At 40.5% G+C, this 17,565-nt stretch overlaps 1 protein-coding gene across 1 annotated transcript; it reads right to left on the bottom strand.

Moving 5' to 3' along the window:
* Nucleotides 1-5,106: 5,106 nt before the first annotated feature.
* G6PC2 (glucose-6-phosphatase catalytic subunit 2) lies at nt 5,107-13,454 on the bottom strand. Its single transcript, XM_073305745.1, has 5 exons — nt 13,237-13,454; nt 12,781-12,890; nt 8,693-8,804; nt 7,364-7,479; nt 5,107-6,223 (listed from the first exon to the last, which is right to left on the bottom strand). The coding sequence occupies exons 1-5, from the start codon at nt 13,452-13,454 to the stop codon at nt 5,712-5,714; spliced, it is 1,068 nt and encodes a 355-aa protein (XP_073161846.1). The 3' UTR covers nt 5,107-5,711.
* Nucleotides 13,455-17,565: the final 4,111 nt, after the last annotated feature.

Below are 17,565 nucleotides of genomic sequence, written 5' to 3'. Positions count from 1 at the left end.
TATAGACTAATGATAGGCATACTCCAACCCCTGAGCCCACTGGGCTTCCTCTCTGGAGCATCCAGGGCCTGATCCACTGGCACTCACAGAATTCACAGATCCGCTACGCCTGAAGGAATAGTTCACACCAGCTTACCAGATGGGCCTCAAGATCATCACACCACTCAACACATGGCACTTAGATATGTTTACAGTAAGAACAAGAAGTTTATTTAACAAATAGATAGTCAAGAAGAAGCAAATAGAAATAGTGGAAACAAATGGTTACATATAAATTAAAATAATAACATGCTTTCTATAGCCTAAACAAGACATTGTTATGGCATATAGAGCAAAACCTCACCCCAAAAGCCATCCAGTGTCTTACAGCCAGGCTTTGCTGTGATCTTCCACTCACCAGACTCCACGCTGTCCTCTTGACTCCTCAGTGGAAAGAACCCCTGTGTCTCTTTGCAAGCTCAGATATATCAAAACAGTCCTTTGAGCGCTATGCATGATCAGAGCACCTCCTGTTGATTGTTGTTCCCTCTGGTCTCCCTCACTGGTTCACCTTGCAACCTTCTCATTAGCATCCAGCTGGGCCCCACATAGGCTTACATTGTGAGACACACAATTGCACAATGCACACTTGATCAAACAAAGAGTGAGATGCATTTCCTACCCCCTGTCAGACCAGAGGCTGTCCAAGGCTGGTCACTTCGTGGTGCCCTGCTTTTAACTTCAAAGCTTTAAGAACATGGTTTCCAGTACAGATACATAACTTCTTAATTTTTACCTGTACATACATTGTACAATGTTTATGATGATCAGGGTAACACAGGCTTTCAGTAAAGACTTTACATGACACACTTTGGTGAACTAGTATGAAGATATCAGACCCAGGGGATCCCAGTAACCCTTGTTCACCCATGTGCTCTCTTCCGGTTGGCACCAAGACACACATCACCTGGGTCACCCATACCTCCACATTCAGGTGTGCCCCTGCCAAGACAGCCTACTGAGCTTTGCTTATGGCATGGATTGCTACCAGTACCGAAAAGTGCCATTCAGTCTCTCATCGGCCCCAGGGTATTTATGAAGATGCTGGTGATATTCAATACTCAGATCCCAAGGAATTCACCTATTCCTCTTTCTGGAAGGCATCTAAATCAGACTCCTATGCAGACCATGGCACATAGTGCCATGATCCAGGCTCTGAATCTCCTGAAAGAGCCCAGATTCATGACAAACACCTGTAGATATTGCCTGAGACTGTCTACATTCTCAGGAAGTTGATGACCTGCTTTGGGACCAGTACCTGATTTTGCATGCATGCCAGAGCATGGTCCCATACTTTCAGCAGACAGACCTGAGGCATCTGATCTGTGATCTCATCCATTGAGTGATTCCTCTGCACGAGAACAGGAGGCCCAGTAGCTGAAGGCACTGAGCTGTTGTTGGCTCCTGCTCTTGACTAGCATGGATATCAAATCCTGAATCTTGTGGAATTTGTCAAATGATGGGTAGATCTGCACTGCTGACATGTCTATCTCCATGCCCAGATGAATAATTGAAGGAATCATGGAATTTTTCTTGGTGTTTGTCATGAATCTGTGTGTTTGTGGGAGATTCAGAGCCAAACACCACAGTACTCCAAGTATAAGTCTCATTATTGTGCTGTTTGCAGGATCCTTGGGCTCCCTGGGTGAGAACTCTTAGGTATCCAGGTCCCTTGGAGCAGTCAGACCAATTTTCCTTAAGTGGGACCTACCTTTGGTGTTGAAAGCCCCAACCATCCATCCCTCTAAACCTCTGACATTTGTATTACCATTTTATCTCTCCATCAAAACCTGTTTTCTGGTCACCATCATGTCCACAGTCTTATCCATGCAGGAACCTTACTGTACGTTCAATGATGTCAAGGTGGTGCAGAAATGTTTCTGCCTAAAGTAGACTCTCCTTTTCATGACTCACAGCAGATTGTCCTCCCTTTGGTCTGTCCAAAGTCACAGCGATTCAATGGGAAGATAAGTACCAAAGGTTTATATCAAGTGTCCAGAATCCACAAAGAGATCAGGCTCTCTGTTCATTTCCTTTCACCCAAGGTGTCAAGGACTTAGACTATGTGAGCTATCCCTGGCCAGATGGATCGGACTGTGTATTGTTGAGGCATAAAAGGCATCCAGAAGGAATCAAGGCACATGCCACAAGATCTATGGCAACCTTGTGGGCTGAAAAAGCATGTTGTTGCACTACAGAGCAGTGACACGGATATTGGCTAACACCTTTATCAGACACTGTCTTCTGTCTTTTGCAGAGGCCTCCTTCAGCAGGAGGGTGCTGTATGTGGTGCTTCAATAATAACCTTGCTGTTACTAATAATTTTGCTGTTAACTATTTTTTTACACTGCTCTGGAATGAATCTATTGGCAGTAGGCTGGCAAAGGGAGCATGGCTAGAGCAAGCTATACTATAGCTTTGAATTGCCTCCAGAAGCTGCAGGCAGGAGGGAAATAGCTCATATGTAGGATGATTGTAAAAGACACTGCTAGAAGAATGGAAAAGACTGGGTAAGAAAATTTCCATTCTTGTTAATATTACCATGCACACTGTTACAAACCAAAGTAAGCATATTAGACCTTGTAACCAACTGAAGTTATTTTTCATTCACATTGTAACTACAGTGTAGTTACCACACTGACTTTGGTGATAGGGACATGCATAAAAACCCTGCCTTGTACTCTCCGAAACCGAACATGAATCCAATATTTAAAGGCAAATCAGTATTTGGAACCTACTGTGTTTGATAAATTAGAGTACCTGAATACGTGCATCAGTACTTGGAATACAGTAATGTTATGGATTATCCCTGTATGTTGTAATCCATTCCTGACTTTCCTATGCACTGGTGCCTATTCTAAATACTGGATGTGCTTTTACTGGGAAAAATTGCAATTTCTGGAACCAAGAAAAGTTGCAATCCAATGTCACAGATACTCTTTGCATGAAAGACCCAAATATTAAGTGTTCCTAGGATAATCTAAAATGATTTCCATATTTATCAAATTCCTAGTGCAAAATAATTATAACACTCATGAAATAACCTCCTTCTGTCCAATCTGTTAATTTATTACTTCTACATGGCTAAAAATAAAATTATAATGACCTTAGGCTATTGTTACAATTTTATAGAAAGCACAGTTAACATGGGGTGAATATTGGGATCTGAAACCAAAATGTCTCCTCCTGTGATATAAGCAGTATTTCAAGGATTTTGGGCTACAAGATAGAGCCTTTCATGCCTTGCAAATTGAGTTCACATTAAGTTCCAGCACTTTTCTTTAGAGGTTTTATTTCTGACTGCTGAAGGATGTTCATGCAGCTTTGCCTAGATTTTGTTACTATTCACTCTGCACTGAAATGTCACAAATGATGACTAAATGACTGACATTGCATTAAGGAAGAGGAAAATGCTTTGTAAATAGCTAAATAAAGCACTTAGTGCAGACATACAAGCTCTTATGCATATCTGACATTCTTCTTGTCTTTGGGTTGTTTTCAGATACTTGCAGACAGAATATAAAGCAGTTCAAGTAGGAACTTGACCTTTGTTCATGTCTCTAAAAAGCAGTAGATACAGTGTCTGAATTAGATAGCAAGTTCCTTGTGAGATTGACTATGTCATCTTTAATGTTCGTATAACACTGAGCACATTGGTAACATTCAATCAATACATAGTAAGCTTTCGCTGTTGCAGTATTATTTCCCTATTATCCTTCCACCCAGCACAAGAGAATATAAAATGTGTTGTGCGTGTCTGTATAAATATACAGTCCCAGAGCCTCCACCAAGGCCAAGGAGTGCATAGCACAACTCAGGGAGGAGAGGGCAAAGGTGTCTGCCCACTGGTTTGGTCCCCAGAGGTAAGTTAGAGTATTCTGAGGCCAGTTCTAAATTAAACCAGCTTCCAATAGTCCCAAAAGGCTGTGGCAGCAACCAGAGATCACTGGGGCACATGGAAGTCACAGTGATGGTTATAGGAAGTGGGGAATGGAGTACAAGTAGTTAAATTAAAGTCCTTGCCTTGAACTCCCACAGGCTAAGGTCAGCCCTTGCCTCTGGTTCTACCTCTTTCTTGGGTAGCTTCAAGGGGGGGAAGACTCACAGCCAGATCCTCTTAGTAGAGGTTTCTTCTCCTTCTGCTGCAATATGGTACTTCTTCAGGAAATGGCTTCCCTCTTGTCTCCCTCCTGCCTGGGGCTACTGGAGCTTCTTTTATATCAGTCCTTTCCCCGGGAGCATGCTGGCCAGTAGAATCATAGAACCATAGGATTAGAAGGGACCGCAAGGGTCATCTAATTTAATCCCCAGCCAAGATGCCTGAGAGGCGGAGCCTTCCAGGCTCAGTACTGCTCCAGCCCTCCCCTTGGCCTTAGTGTGGGGTCTGAAAACCCGATCCAAGGCACCAATACAATATAGCTCAGTTGTGCTCTGAAAAAGTATAGCACCTGGAAATTACATGGGGTATGAATTGTAGAAAGTCATTGTGCAATGATAGAAATGCATTAAAATGTATAAAAAGGGATATAATTGGCTTTATATATTTACAACAGCAAATTAATCAGCATAGTCAATTCACAAATGAGTTTGTTACATTTACTATAATAACAGTTATCTCTGTGGCTGGGCAAACAAAGGTGGCCACATACAAGCGTCTCATATTTTACTCTTGAATCACTTTTTCATTGTATGTCAACAAAGAATTACCATAACCAATTGCACCCCTAAATAGTGATTCTGGTTTGGTACTCTTTAAATGAGATTATTAGACTGATTTACATTTGAAAGACAGGAGCATGCATAACACACTAGGATGTGTGTTGAGATTACATGAATTCACACTGTATGACTTTCTGCAGTTGTTACTCTGTGCAGATGCATACCCAAATAACACTGATTTAAATGTGCTATGTTCATAAGTTTCCACAAAGTTAAATGTATAATAGTTTTAGTAAATAGAATTTATTGCCTTTTCATTTCAAGATTTTGCATTTAGCTATTTTTAAAAGAAAAATACAAAAAGCAACATGTCAGTACAAAGTTATCTGCTCTGTCAATAGCCCTAGAAATGAAATTACATTGTTTCAGATGAATCTTTCTAAAAATAATTTCTTCTTCTTTCCTGACTCAGTCAGAAGATGCTTCACTCAGAAAACACTAAGTTAAATCTAAAGTTTGGCAAACTATGCAGGACTTCACCACACTACATGGCTGTATTCATGTAGCTAAATTAGTGTGATTTTATCACACCTAATTTTCCAGCAGATTAACATGCAGCATTTATATATATAAAATGGAAAGTGGAATGATGATATGGGAGATGAAGCACCATCTAATTGAAAGTGTACAAGAACTAGAAAATCTACAAGCTTTGGCTAATCCCAACACGCATCAAAACATGTGCATACCCACAGTGGTGTAGACAGCCATACTGCATTGTAAATCCTGGGAATGAAGTCAAAATGCAAGCCAACCAGTGGTTCTGACATGGCAGTGTCATTCTTGGATGTACTGCTTTTGGGCATGAGACTTACCGGGAGCACATCAAACACATAGTGACACCCACCACTGTTCAGAATGGAGTACCAAAATAATTACCTTTGCGGAGGGTTACAGAATGCCACTTGTATCTAAATGCACCCACCTTTTTTCAGACTATTTTGAAAGTTTATCTAATTTAACTTCTTTTCAGTTGGCCTCATTAATAAGTGTATGCAGTATGGAATCAAGGCAACTACAGTAAGAGGTATGGCTGCACTTTTACAAAAAGAAAGAACATAAAACAAATACTCTGTATGTGTGGGTAACTTGATAAAATCAAACAGCTGCAAGGTAACTAAAGAAGCAGCTATGCACAGTAGCCTGAAACTCGTCTTATATCCATTTTTACCTTTACAGCTCATGATGAACATTTCAGAATTAATGCCAAGACCTAACCCAAAGAGTGCACCTAAATTTCTCACCAGTCCAGCAAATGGAGTTGTGTCAATGTTTATCCAGTCTGGGTTGGCACACCATTTCTTTGCCTTTGGAACGGACCATAGAAGATCAACATCAATAAGTTTGAGAAGCAGGTAAAAGCCAAGAGCAAAGATGAAGAGAAACAAATTTGTCTTGATGTACGTTCTCAAACTCGCTGTCTGGATAGCAGGGGTATGTTCAAATGCTTCAGCAACAAGCATTCCTGGGAATTAGAAATGCAATATTAAAGTGGGCACTGTGCTCTTGGATATTGAAAAAGAATTGCTTTCTAGGGCCTACCTTTAAAAAGCAGAACTAAACCTCCTAAAAAAAAAAAGAATATGTATGGTTTTTCCACGTTTATAGTACACCCAAAAACCTCATTCATCTCCAAAACTGCCAAGTCAAAATAATGGGCCTACCTCGTTACTTTAAATGCTAAGATCCACAGTTTCAGAAGAGACGTGTACTTTTTCACTAATAAACCCTGCATTAGCATACCCAGACAGGCCAGTCTCTCTCTCTCTCTCTCTCTCCTTTTTCATACTCTTCAGATGCTACCCCACGAGTAGAAAGGGATGCAGATTGCAACCCCCTACTCTCACAGGGGTGAATCAAGCCTATCTATGCTCTTGGTCCTTCCCTCTTTCATAGTGCTGGCGGGGGAGATGTGTTTCATCTCTCTCCCTTTCCTCATTCACCCCCTTCCTGGCTATGAAGAGGAACGGAGCTGGACCCCAGTAGCTTCAAACTGTTGGCTCAACGCTAAACATGCTGATTTGCACATGGAAAGTAGCATACGGAGTGCCCCTGGAATTAATGTGCCAATCACTCTGAGATCACACAGTGACTAAAGGAAGCATTTTCAAAAGTGCCTAAATCCCATTTTTACAACTGACCTGGGGCTTAGGAGCCTAGGCCTCGTAGGAAATCAACGGGACTCAGGCTTCGAGGTGTCTATGTTCCTTTAAAAAAAAAGGAGGGGGGGGGGAAGGACTAGGCTCCTAAAACACTTTTGTGCTTTTGAAAATGTTACCCAAAGGCTATATTATACTAAGATTGTAGCTCCTGGGTACAGGGGCCCTCTTTTTGTTCTGTATTTGTACAGCACCTAGCACAATAGGCTCCTGGTCCATGATTAGGGCTTCTACATGCCACAGAAATACAAATACATAATGATAAATACATAAAATAATAAAATAATAATAATAACAATATATTCAAACCCTTAGTCTCCCCAGACATCACATGCAGCTCTAGAGACTCAGGATAAAAAGCCTTTAACTTTGACTTGTTTTTAAACTTAAAACAAATGTTCAGATTATGTATTTATATTGCAAAGAGTAAGAATAAGCAATATTACCACCAATTACTCCAAGAATAACTTGATGTGGGAAATGTGTTGCTATGAATACTCTAGAGACACACACACTGATCTGAATAATCCAAAACACACTCCAGAGGAATGACCAGGTAAGTCTATGAAAGAAAAAGAAATTGTATACATGAAATTTTAAAAATCCAAAATATTATATTTCATTGTGCGTCATTCAATTGGGTCCCATATTTGTAGCAGCCAGAGGTACAAATTCAACAGTGTAGAGACAGATGATCAAAACCTGGAGCCAGATACTGAAATAAAACTGTCAGAATAATGGTATGATCTTGCAATCCCATTTACTTTAATGGAATTTTGCCCGATTCAAGACTGCAGGATCAGACACTAATACTGTAGGATCTAAGATCAGATGCTTTGTTTTTGCTGTAAGATATCAGTGGAAAGCTAAAGTGGCAGATGTATTTTTCCATGTGTTTTTCACCATGAAGGCATAATTAAACTCATGATCCATGAAGTCAAATAACAATCCTTTCAACCTTGGTAAAAAGTCCAACCAGTCATAAGCTTTACACAAAACTGAGTAACATGCTGTCTATTGCCAATATTATGTGTATTTTCTTTACAATAAAATATGAATGACCATTCTCAAAGTGGTAAATTTAATGCAATAACCAGTAGACCAGACAAAGAAAGGCACTCAGTATAAATCAGGATTGCCAACATTATTGACCTGTCTCACTCCCATAGTGTTTAAAGGAGGCAGGTTCAGATCTGTGTTAATGCAATGGCAGTGAGTTAATTAGATGTCATCCTAAGGAAAAGTCTAAATCGTCTCTATATTCTAATTCAGCTGTTCTTACACTTCATTGCACCGCGACCCCCTTCCGACAACAAAAATTACTATGTGACCCCAAGAGGGGGTACAGAAGCCTGAGCCCACCCAAGCGCATGCGGGGGGGGGGGGGGGAGGAGAGGGAGAGGCGCGGCAAAGCCCCACTGCCCAAGGTGGGCAATCTGGCCAAAGCTGAAGCCCTGGGCTAGGGGTCTGTAACCTGAGCCCAGCCGCCCAGGACTGAAGATCTCAGGCTTCAGCTTCGACCCCGGGCAGTGGGGCTTGGGCCCTGGCGACCACATTAAAATGGGATCGCAACCCACTTTGGGATCCTGACCCACAGTTTGAGAACTGCTATTCTAATTCATTGTCCAAAACCAATAAGAATGAAGACATGTTAACAATTTAAAAGTCAAGTGGGCCAAAAATGAATTACAAATATTTGCTATAATAATGTTTATCTAAACTAAATCTACAAATCCACCAAAATAAAGGTTTCAGAATATCAGAAACTGACTGACCTGTGCAGTGTAATTGTGGATTCATCTTTCCACCTCACTGTGTAGCTAAGTGCTGCTGTTACCATTACATACCAGACACAAGAAGATCCCATAGCGTGGCCAGATGGGCTTCCTGTTAAAAGAAAAAAGGAATATTTTAACTTAAAAATCATTAATACAAGTTTGGAATATAGAAAAAGAATCATTGTCAGTTATTCAAACAATTAATGAACCCAAAACAGTAAAAAATGAAAAACCTACAGGGACCTTGATGGCTTTTCATAAGCTAGGTCAGATTGTCTTGTCTACATGAAGTCTCCAGAAAAGTTATCCACAGGATCTCCAGATCTTTATCAGAAGAAAAGCAGCAGATAACTCACAGACCTTAAGTTAAACATGAGCTGTGATGCCGAGAGGAAAATATGCTAACTAGATAGGTTAATGAATCTGATTTTTGCAAAAAACAAAGGTGACACAAGGCTTGGATTTATCCATTGCATATGTTCCAGTTATGGTGCCTAATAAAGCATTCTCTATAGCCATAGCTACAAATACATCTGGAGCAACAACAAGCTTAATGTCATAAGCAATGGCACTAGAGGGCAGGTTGACACTTCTTGAACTTGATGTTGATTTATGAATACTAGAACCCCAGTTATGGTGGGTTGTGGCATGTCAGGCACAATTCACAGACATTGATTCGATGGATATTGGGAAGGCAGCCTACCCTTACAATAACCTAAGGGAAGTAATTCTATGTTAGTCTGATAATTTCCTAGGATAGAAAGCAAAAGCACTTTGTATAATAGTGCTGATATGAACAGAGCCACAAAGTATACAGAATACAGCTAAGATGGAAGACAGGTGTATATTGCAATATGGGAGATGCAGGGAATGATCTCCTTGTATCAAAAAATTGTAAAATACAATAGAGCAATTTCAGACTTCAGATAGCCCTTCCAAATTGTCATTTTATCTGTTTCCTCGGTTAAGAAGCCATATTTTCTGTAGACCCTCAAAAGAACGGGGAAAAGTCTTTTCTATTATGTTGGAAGAAAGGGGCTTATTTATGCTCAGTTTGACACAATACCAAAAGTGTTGAAAATTGAATGAAAATTGGTATGGGAAAAGATTTCAATAGATCCCTTCTCATGAAATAATGCTATAACATTTTGGAATTAATTAACAGTACTCTATAGTGGTGCAACAAATGGGGGATTCAATATAAACAAACTTCTGCATATTGAAAGCTTTATTATGTGCCATGATATTTACCCAAATTTAACAGAAGCTATTCTCAAGCATACTGAAGGCAGTGTGGAGATGCAGAGGATTTCACCCACATCTGGTGGAGCTGACCAAAACTCTAATTCCAATGGAATGCTGCTAGTGAAATAATTCATAAAATTACTATATCAGTTCTCTCTGCAGATACCAGGGGTCAGACTCTCGGCTTCATTAGATTTACATTTGGTGAAGGGAGGTTATGGCTCCCCAGTTCTCACTGGTCCTCAGCTTGGTGCAGGCTTGAGTAGTACAGAGGCTACTGCCTAAAGGTGTCTCTAACATGTGTCAGCTCAGAACGGTCCCCCAAATCCATGCACCCATTGAGTATAACTGGACTGCATTGTGCTCCTGCCACTCCTGCTCCTCACATCACTACCTCTGACACACCCTTCCCCAGTCCCAGCATGCCCTCTGGGCTGGGGGCTGCAGAAATAGCTTAGAGCTGGCTCTGCTGGCTCTAACCCCGCTGGGGACTCCATCATGCCACAGGAAAACCCAAATAGGGGAGATGCAGACAGGGCAGATAATCTGACTCTGTATGTGTTAAGATGATGCAACGTGGCTTCTTGTGCAGTCAGAAGGGTAGAAAAGTTTGTAGGGCTTATTTTGTAGGCAGTGGAAATCATTTTGTCACTTGAGAAAATGTTGTGACCAGTCCCTTCAGAAGTAGTTCACAAAGGTATGGGATAGCTTGGTAAGGTAGAAAAGTGCATCTAAGAAGGAAAATTACATTGATTTCTATGCCATCTACACACCTTTTCTGGACTTGGCTAGGAGATTCTTGATCATGATTCCTTCATTCCTTCTTTCTTTCAAAAGGTACTTGCATGGCACTTTCCATTTTCTCAAGTGATAGTTTTCCCAAAGCGTTGAAAAAAATAATCATTTATATCTTTACACAAGATACCATGTTAACTGAGGACACATTGCGGATTAGAATTCATTTTATTGGGTAAACCAACTTATGATCTCATATTTCAGTGTTTAAAAACACTTTTTACTTGCTATTGTCAGTCCTTTCATCTGAAAGTATTTATCATACCCATATGCAATGTGGTTTATTAGAGATAGGCCTAAAGTCCAAAATTTAGATCCACATTTTGAAACTCCACCAATATTTGTGAGAGGGTTGGATCGAGGGTTTTGGTTCAGCTCATTGGAGCCAGCTGCAAAATTCTGACCTAGATCCAAATTCAAATTCCAGAACTTCTACCCCAAAGTTTGAGATTGTCCAGATGCAGGTTTTTAGTTCAAGCTATCTGCGATCCTTGTGTTGTTCACTATTTATTCTACTTTGCTCATTTAAATATCCATGTTAGTGTACATCTGCTGCTCTAGTCTTCTCATTTAAACTACATATTTAAACATTTTAAATAACAAATTTGGAAAAGGCCATACTGAATAAAATAGAAATAGTTTCTTTTTAAACAGGAAGAAACAGGCCTTCTGTTCCAATGAATCATGTGGAAACACACTAATTGGTAAGCAACCAAGGTCTCAATATTGCAAGGGATGAGTGCCCTCAGTTCTGAAGTCACTTGAAAGGAGCTGAGGGAAGCTCTTAGCACCTTGGGTTGAGCCCCAAGTGATTTCATGATCAAGTGAGACAGAGAACAACCCTAACAGTTGATAGCAGGTCCGCACATAAAGTAGTAAACAAACGGTCAATCACAAGGGCTCAAATCTCTTCTTCAAAATTAGAGTAAATTATGATGCAGCATCTTGCTAACAAAGAGGAGTAAAATTGCAGCATTGCTATCCATATGAAAGCCGGTAGAATCACAAAGCACATTAATAACAATTACGGCACATTTCTCATATATTGGAAAAAATCCATTTTGCAAGAGCCCTAATTAAAGCTGTGTAAACATGTAAAATCCAGTCTAGAGTAGGAATGTCTGAGCTTAATTTGTTTAATTTCAAACTTCATGGATTTGAAAGTTCATTGGATTTACGTTCCACTTAACAAAGAAGTAAAAGCAGAGGCAGAGAGGGTGCTCAGTGAAACAATCCAATGGAATATCTATATCTATATATCTCACATTTATGGTGTATTCTCTTGTACCTGCCTATAGCTTTGAGGGAAGTGGGGTGTTCTATCCTGAACAGATAACTCAGGCTTCCCTTTAGTTAGAACATAGGTGGCTGTTTGTTTTTTTAAAAAAAAAACTAAATAGCTTCGGGGAGGAGAAGGTTAGAGGGATTCGAGATTTAAATATCAGAGCAGGGATCACAAATTTGTTTTACTTTTGTGACCCTAAAAATTGCTGCAGTAGCTCAGAAATCCTCAAACTCCATAAGAGTCACCTGTTCTAATCTGGAGTGCTCTTGGGCAATATTTACTTGAATATATACTTGGATATCAAAATATTTCACCTGTTCACTTGATATGCTGAAGAGGACAAATCTAGGGCTCTACTTACCTTCAATAAACCTCTGCAAGTTGCTGTCACTTGCAGCAGAGCTACCTCCAAGAATGACTTTACAACACAGGTGATTCAGCATTTCTGGGGCTGTAAAGTAATTATTGGAAGGGCAGTCCTCCAGCATTGCTACCTGTAATAACTATAATTTTTAAAGTGATGCCTTTCATAGGTTAAAGACATTGAAACAAAATACGCAGACCAGGTAGTCTCAGCTCTATATAATGTTTAGGTTCTCTGTTACGTTTCTACTGATGTGTTTTGATGCTCAGGTGCCTGCATATTGTACTTGATTTTTAGCAGGTATATCAATTTACAGTATAATCACTATCACTGACTGCTACTTGCTGAAGTAATACTTACAATATGTGCAACACTGAAGCCACAAACATGCCTTACCTGGCCCAGTTTCACATGTTATAGGAAATTGTTCAAGACATGGGCTCGATTGATTGGAATAGATCATTGTTTCTTGGACCCACCAATATGGACGATGGCCAAATAAAATCCTAACGAAAAAGAGAACAGTACATACTATACAAATGCAATAAAAAGATCTCTGAGTAGAAAGGTCCAAACAAAGCATGATAATTCACCTTACGCAATACATGAACATTTTTATTGTTAGAAAAATCATACAAATGCTTGTTTGTGCTCTTCTTTGCTTACCAAAATGTCACTGTAAACACATCCTCATTTTGTTAAACCTGAATTTTGAAACACTTTGTATTTTATATTTAAAAGGCAAAACTACATAGGTAAATCTATAGGTTACAGGATGTATTGTAATCTTGAAGCTGCTAAAAACCTGCGTCACAAAAAATACAAAGTTTTAAAAGAAACACAACTTCTTACCATTTAAATATGAGGTTGAACCAATCTCCAATGACTGCCACCCATATCATTTTAGTACCAACCACTTGGTTAAGTTGGAACCAAAGAGGAAAATAAATTAAAAATATATTCCGGGGATCTCCTACTTGTGACATGAAATTTAGAAAGTCCTGGTAAGACCTGTAATCCTTCTGTAAATGCTGAATTATAAGCACACCATTACTATGAAGGAGATCCATCTTTATCGGTTACACTATACCAAAAGGAAAGTCCCTGTAATCTTTAATTCCTAATGGCAAAATTAGAACCATGAAAGGAGAGCTATTAAAAATGAGAGACAATGACTGACATTGCTTTTATATTGTACCAGAGTGGGGTGTCTGGCCATTCCTGAAACATGTGACTTTCCACATCTATAAGGAGACACGTGGGTCTGTTAGCGCTGGAAAGCTTTTCTGTTTGCAATTTTTAATTGGAGTAAAAGAGGTGAAGTATATGCTGATCAGCAGCAAATCATGGGGAAAGTTTTGTGGCAACACAATGACTGTCTTATGCAACCCTTTGTATGAACAGTTGGAAAATGTTTGCTTGAATTTTAACACAGTTCATTTCTCTGAAGGATGGACACTAGTAATTTGTATGCTTGATTAAGTGTTGCCCTTATAAAGTCTAGAAAGAATTCATGACTAATTGGGCTAAGCAGAAGAGTCATTAAATTTGTGCATTTTAATTTGAAATAGAATGTGGCTATATTGCTGTATTTATTACTTAGCACGGCACTTGTTTTAAATTGTGATTAAATCCAAACAGCAGACATAAATTAAAAAAATACTTTTAGTGACAGGTTGTTTTCTAAAGTGATAGTTTTCCCAAAGAGTTGAAAAAATAATCATTTATATCTTTACACAAGATACCATGTTAACTGAGGACACATTGAGGATGGATTTTTTTAGTATGAATTAACACAGAATAATGATGGTATTGACTGGAGTGATTCAGAAGATAAAGCAGGGGCTATGCAGTCTATTCTGCCAAAGCAACTCAAGCATAACCTTCTGCATCCTTGAATTCTTTTGTATAGTCTAACATGAATGCAATAAAGGGATAGCAGATCTTAAACAAATAATATTTTGCAGAAGCTGGCTTTTAATGTTTAAATATATACTTTCTCTGAGGAAACAAAAAGTGGACCTGAACCAAAACTCTAAATCTGATCTACGTACCTAATGAATAGGCAGAACTAAAGGCCCAATCCAATGCCCACTGAAATCAATAATAGAAAGACTCTCATTAACTTCAGTAAGCATTGGTTTGGACCCTACGGGTATGTCTACACTGCAATAAAAGTGGCTGCAACTGGCTTGGGGGCTATTAAATTGCAGTTTAGACATTTGGGCTCAGGCTAGAGCAGTGATTCTCAAACTGTGGGTCAGGACTCCAAAGTGGGTCATGACCCAATTTTAATGGGGTCGCCAGGGCTGTCTTAAACTTGCTGGGGCCTGGGGTTGAAGCCCGAGCCCTGCCGCCTGGGGCCCAAAGCTGAAACCCAAGGGCTTCAGCCCTGGGCAGTAGGGCTCAGGTTACACGCCCCTGTCCCTCCTGCCTGGGGCTGAAGCCCTTGGGCTTTGGTTTTGGCCCACCGACCCGAGGCATCAGGGCTTGGCAGGCTAAGTCTTAGGTCCCCCCCCCCACAAGGGTGTGTTGTAATTTTTGTTGTCAGAAGGGGGTCGCGGTGCAATGAAGTTTGAGAACTGCCAGCTAGACTTTAGGTTCTGAGACTCAGTGCCATGGGGTTTTTTTAAATCACAGTATAGACATATCCTAAAACAGCAGATCCCAATATTCCCAAACATGGGGAATAGGGTGGGGTTGAAATCTGTGCCTAAATCAAAGTTCAAGGTGCTTGGATTCAGTCCTTTCTAGAAAGAAGTTCAAGCAGTGAATTCAAATCCAAGTTTATGTTTTGGATAGAGGACTTTGGTTCAGTCCCATCTCTAATTTTAAAAAATAAATGTAATATCTTTCTTCACCAGATGACACATTTAGGATATTTAAGACATTTCTTTAAAATATTTCCTAAACTGATTACTAGCTTTTGAGGTTTTGGGTTATTTTTCAAGTGAATTCATATTGTTGAAATTGATATCCCTAAAGAACTAAAAAAGGTCCAGCAGGGGCACACTAGAGTAGCTTTTACCACACTGCCTTGCCACTGTGCCTCAGCCATGCTCTGAGAGACCACTTCTAGAATGAGAGGGCACATCACATTTCATAGCCACTGAGTTCTTGATCTTTCTGTGTAGATTGCCCGCAGAATCCAATTGATGCCAACAGACGTGACTAAGGAAGGGCTTTTGGGGATCTGGTCCCGTCTACTAGACAGAAACTACCAACTGATTTACTTGCAGTCATTTACCAATCCTGGCTGGATTCAGAAGTGAAACTTGACCCATCCAGCCTCCCCTTACCAGCTCTTTTTATGTGCTACCAGTCCCGTGTAAGGTTGCCAACCACTTCCCATTATAAGACCCTGTTTTCAATGGTTTATACGTTTGTCAAACCTGAAAATTTTCCATGCTGGGTGTCTGCCTCAGGCTGAATATTTTTTTTTGGAAAATTTCAGCTAAAATGGTTCCACCATTTCTGAGAACAGGGTTAGGGAGAAATACATTGTTTTACCCATATTAAAAAATGCTGGTGACTTTCTGTTTTAAAAGCTCTAGCTACCCCATGCTTTGGAGCAGGGACTTAAACTTCAGCAGGAGGCGGCCTTAGTGTCACGGATATTCCTTTTGCCATCTCTGTGAAAAATCCAACTAAATTTGGCCAAGTTATAAGGCTTTTGAAAAATTGTACTTCACACATGCTCAGAAGGGACTTCTTAGATTCTTTATGCACTGAGCATGCTACAGCTCAGGGAGGAGCAGGACTTTCCCTGTAATTGCAACTCTGGCCTCCTGCAAACCATGCCAGGTCTGGGCACAGAATAAAGAGCAGGGGACCTTTGTCTCTCCTGCTCTTTTCTACTGTACTCTCAATAACTAGGGTGACCAGATGTCCCGTATTTATAGGGACAGTCCCGTTTTTTGGGACTTTTTCTTATATAGGCGCCTATTACCCCCCACCCCTGTCGCATTTTTTCATAGTTGCTATATGGTCACCCTATTAATAACTCCCCCTCCCCCCTCCATTTGGTTCAGGCAACAAAAGAGGAGGAAGCTGCTGCATTCAAATGCAGAAGGAAGAAGAAGCGGACCTATGGGGGAGGTGGGGGAAGTAGATTGGGACAAGGAGCCTGGAGTTAGGGGGAGGGCTGGAGGCTGATTGGGTGATGAGGGAAAGTGGGACTGGGAGTTTAGATGGTAGGGGGACTGGGACTGGTTGAGCAAGGAGACTGGAAAATTAGGGAAGCACAGATTGGATGATGAGCCTAATAAGGGAGACTGGGACTAGGATCCAGTGGGGACAAAGAATGTGGAATAGGAGGGCATGACCAGAGGCAGGATGTGGGACAGAACACATCAGAGGAGGAGCCAGGAGGGGGAAACTGGGAATAGCTGGGCAAGGAGACTGGTACTGGGATGGGGAGTCTGGAGGGGTGAGACTAAGACTTGCTTGGCAAGAAGACTGTGACTGGGATGCAAAGCCAGAGATGTGGAGAGTGGGACTGGCTAGATGAGGAAAATGGGACCAGGACAAAGAGCCAAGGATGGGGAAAAGAAAGGACTGGGACAAGGACAGGTTAGAGGGAATAGGGCAGAAGAAGTCATGCTTGGGGGAGAAGTGGTGGGGGGCAAGGGAAGGGGCAGAAAATTCTGTGCCCACTAGAGCACACTCCCCTCCAGAGCCTAGAATGAAACCCAAAATTACTGAGTCTCACCATTCTTCTTCTGCCAGCAACATATCTGTAAAACCTAAAAGCAAAGTGTCCCATCCTCCTCTAGTGCTGGTCCACACAGAGGAAAACAACCTACTACTGCTATCAGTTACTCCGTTAGCTTAAGCAGCAGAGGTCTGTGTGCTGGATCTAAAGGTTCCAATCCCGCGTGAAGATCCATCTGGGTGTCAGTATGATGCCACATGATGGAATTTCTGTTTTTTTAGTTTGCTTTTTAAAAATCACACACAACAGAACTATTTTAAAAGAACATTTTTAAGGTTCAAAGTCAAGCACTCAGAAGGTAGAAAATACCAAAATTAAGGTTGCCTGTGCAACTTTAATTCACCTTCCTTTCATGTATACATTAGAATTAGAGCTGGTTCCAAATTTTTCCAATGAAATGTTTTTCCATTGGAAAATGCCATTTCATCAAAATCAAAACTTTCCACAGGAACATGCTGATTTTGACA

The sequence above is a fragment of the Lepidochelys kempii genome, chromosome 11 (genome assembly GCF_965140265.1).
Source record: "Lepidochelys kempii isolate rLepKem1 chromosome 11, rLepKem1.hap2, whole genome shotgun sequence".
Classification (NCBI taxonomy): domain Eukaryota; kingdom Metazoa; phylum Chordata; order Testudines; family Cheloniidae; genus Lepidochelys; species Lepidochelys kempii.
This window is presented reverse-complemented; position numbering and strand designations above follow the sequence as displayed.